We start from the raw sequence: 1,938 nt of genomic DNA on the forward strand, positions 1-1,938 counted from the left end.
CATTTGCATGGCAGCCCCTCCTCTGGCAGAGGGTGGGGGAGAAAAGGAGGCCTGGGCAGCCCAGCCCCACTGTGGGCTCAGGGCTGTGAGCATCATGGCCTGGACTCCTCTGCTCCTCGCGCTCCTCTCTCACTGCACAGGTAGGGACAGGCCTGGGACCAGGCTTCTTCCCTTCCTGCTCAGTCTCCTGGGAATGTCCCCTGGTCCCTGCCCATCACTGACAAGTGTCTGTGTCTGCAGGGTCCCTCTCCCAGCCTGTGCTGACTCAGCCGCCCTCCCTCTCTGCATCTCCGGGAGTCACAGTCAGACTCACCTGCACCCTGAACAGTGGCTTCAGTGTTGGCAGCTACTACATATCCTGGTACCAGCAGAAGCCAGGGAGCCCTCCCCGGTACCTGCTGTACTACCACTCAGACTCCATTAAGGGCCAGGGCTCCGGGGTCCCCAGCCGCTTCTCTGGATCCAAAGACGCCTCGGCCAATGCGGGGCTCCTGACCATCTCAGGGCTGCAGCCTGAGGACGAGGCTGTCTATTACTGCGCTACACCTCATAGCAGTGCTCACAGTGTCTCAGATGACGAGGAAGTGAGACCAAAACCTCTGGGGTCTGAGGTGGTGGCTGCCTGCACTTAGGGTATCAATCATAGGAGCCCACCTAGCGTCCCCTCATCAGCAAAGGCCCTCCCGTCACCCAGTGAGTGACTAAGGTTTCAGGAGCCCTAGGCTGGGGCCTGGGGCCTGCGACTGAGACCAGCATATTTTTCCTATCAGCTCACATACTTTGTCTGCAACTGTACATGGTCACCCAGACAGCCATGCTCCCCACAGATTAATGTCATGTGTGTGAACCCTGTGTCACTACTGACCTGTCATATCTATATGTTAGTGTTCACCCTGGTCATGGACACAACCTTCTTCTTCTCTGAACAAACCCACAGAAGGTTGGTCACAACCAGCACAGACTCTCAGTGACACCCTCCCTCCCCCTCTTCCCTCCTCTGCTGCTGCCTCCCTCACCTCCTCCTCTCCCTCGGGCTCCTCAGCTCTTAACTCCATCCTCACGTGAGGGTTTCAGGGAAAAGTGACAAGTTCCTGGTGTGGTTTCCATTCACTGAGGATGTGATGGTTTCTTTGTTCAACAGCCCAGATGTTCACCACGTCTGCACACACAGCACAATCTCACATTTGTCACTAAAACAGGACAATGAGTCAGAAAGTACAGTAGGTACAGTTTTATTTAAAACTAGAGGCCTGGTGCCCGAAATTTGTGCACTGGAGGGGGGTCCCTCAGACCAGCTTGTCCCTTCTCACAGTCCGGGAGCGCACAGGGAATTACTGACGGATTAAGCCACAGTCTGGCCTCCCTCTGTGGGAGGTGACCGGCTGATCAGGGGAAGGCACTACTCCCATCATCCCACTGGCGCTGCTACTACCGACCATTGCAGCCGCCAAGGTGTTTTCATCAACATGTGCTCCAGTCCCTTCACCACGAAAAATGACATCTTTCTTTAGGCATTTTTAAGATGTCTCTTTCATAGGATATGATATTTCTTTTTTCTTTCTTTCTTTCTTCCTTTCTTTCTTTCTTTCCTTCTTTCTTTCTTTTTTTTTCTTCTTTTTTTTTTTATCACCTGAGGATATTTTTCCATTGATTTTTAGAGAGCATGGAAGAGAATGGGAAAGACAGAGAAACACATCAATGTGAGAGGGACACTCCCATTGGTTGCCTCCTGCATGAGCCCTGACCTGAGCCTTGGCCAGGGCAGAGCCTGCAACTAGGTACATGCCCTTTATCAGAATCGAACCAGGACCCTGTGGTCCACAGGCCGAGGCTCTTTCCACTGAGCCAAACTGGCTAGGGCAGGATATAACATTTCTTAGCCCCTCCAGCAGCGGATCTTTGTTTTTTCCTTCAGGAATGAGGTGGAAAAGTCCTAGA

The 1,938-nt window shown here is 52.9% G+C and overlaps 1 protein-coding gene across 1 annotated transcript; it reads left to right on the forward strand.

The window, feature by feature from the left end:
- Positions 1-82: 82 nt before the first annotated feature.
- LOC102259216 (immunoglobulin iota chain-like) lies at positions 83-632 on the forward strand. The gene is made up of 2 exons (XM_005869837.2): positions 83-140; positions 241-632. The coding sequence occupies exons 1-2, from the start codon at positions 95-97 to the stop codon at positions 630-632; spliced, it is 438 nt and encodes a 145-aa protein (XP_005869899.1). The 5' UTR covers positions 83-94.
- Positions 633-1,938: the final 1,306 nt, after the last annotated feature.

Source organism: Myotis brandtii, unplaced genomic scaffold, assembly GCF_000412655.1.
Source record: "Myotis brandtii unplaced genomic scaffold, ASM41265v1 scaffold303, whole genome shotgun sequence".
Taxonomy (NCBI): domain Eukaryota; kingdom Metazoa; phylum Chordata; class Mammalia; order Chiroptera; family Vespertilionidae; genus Myotis; species Myotis brandtii.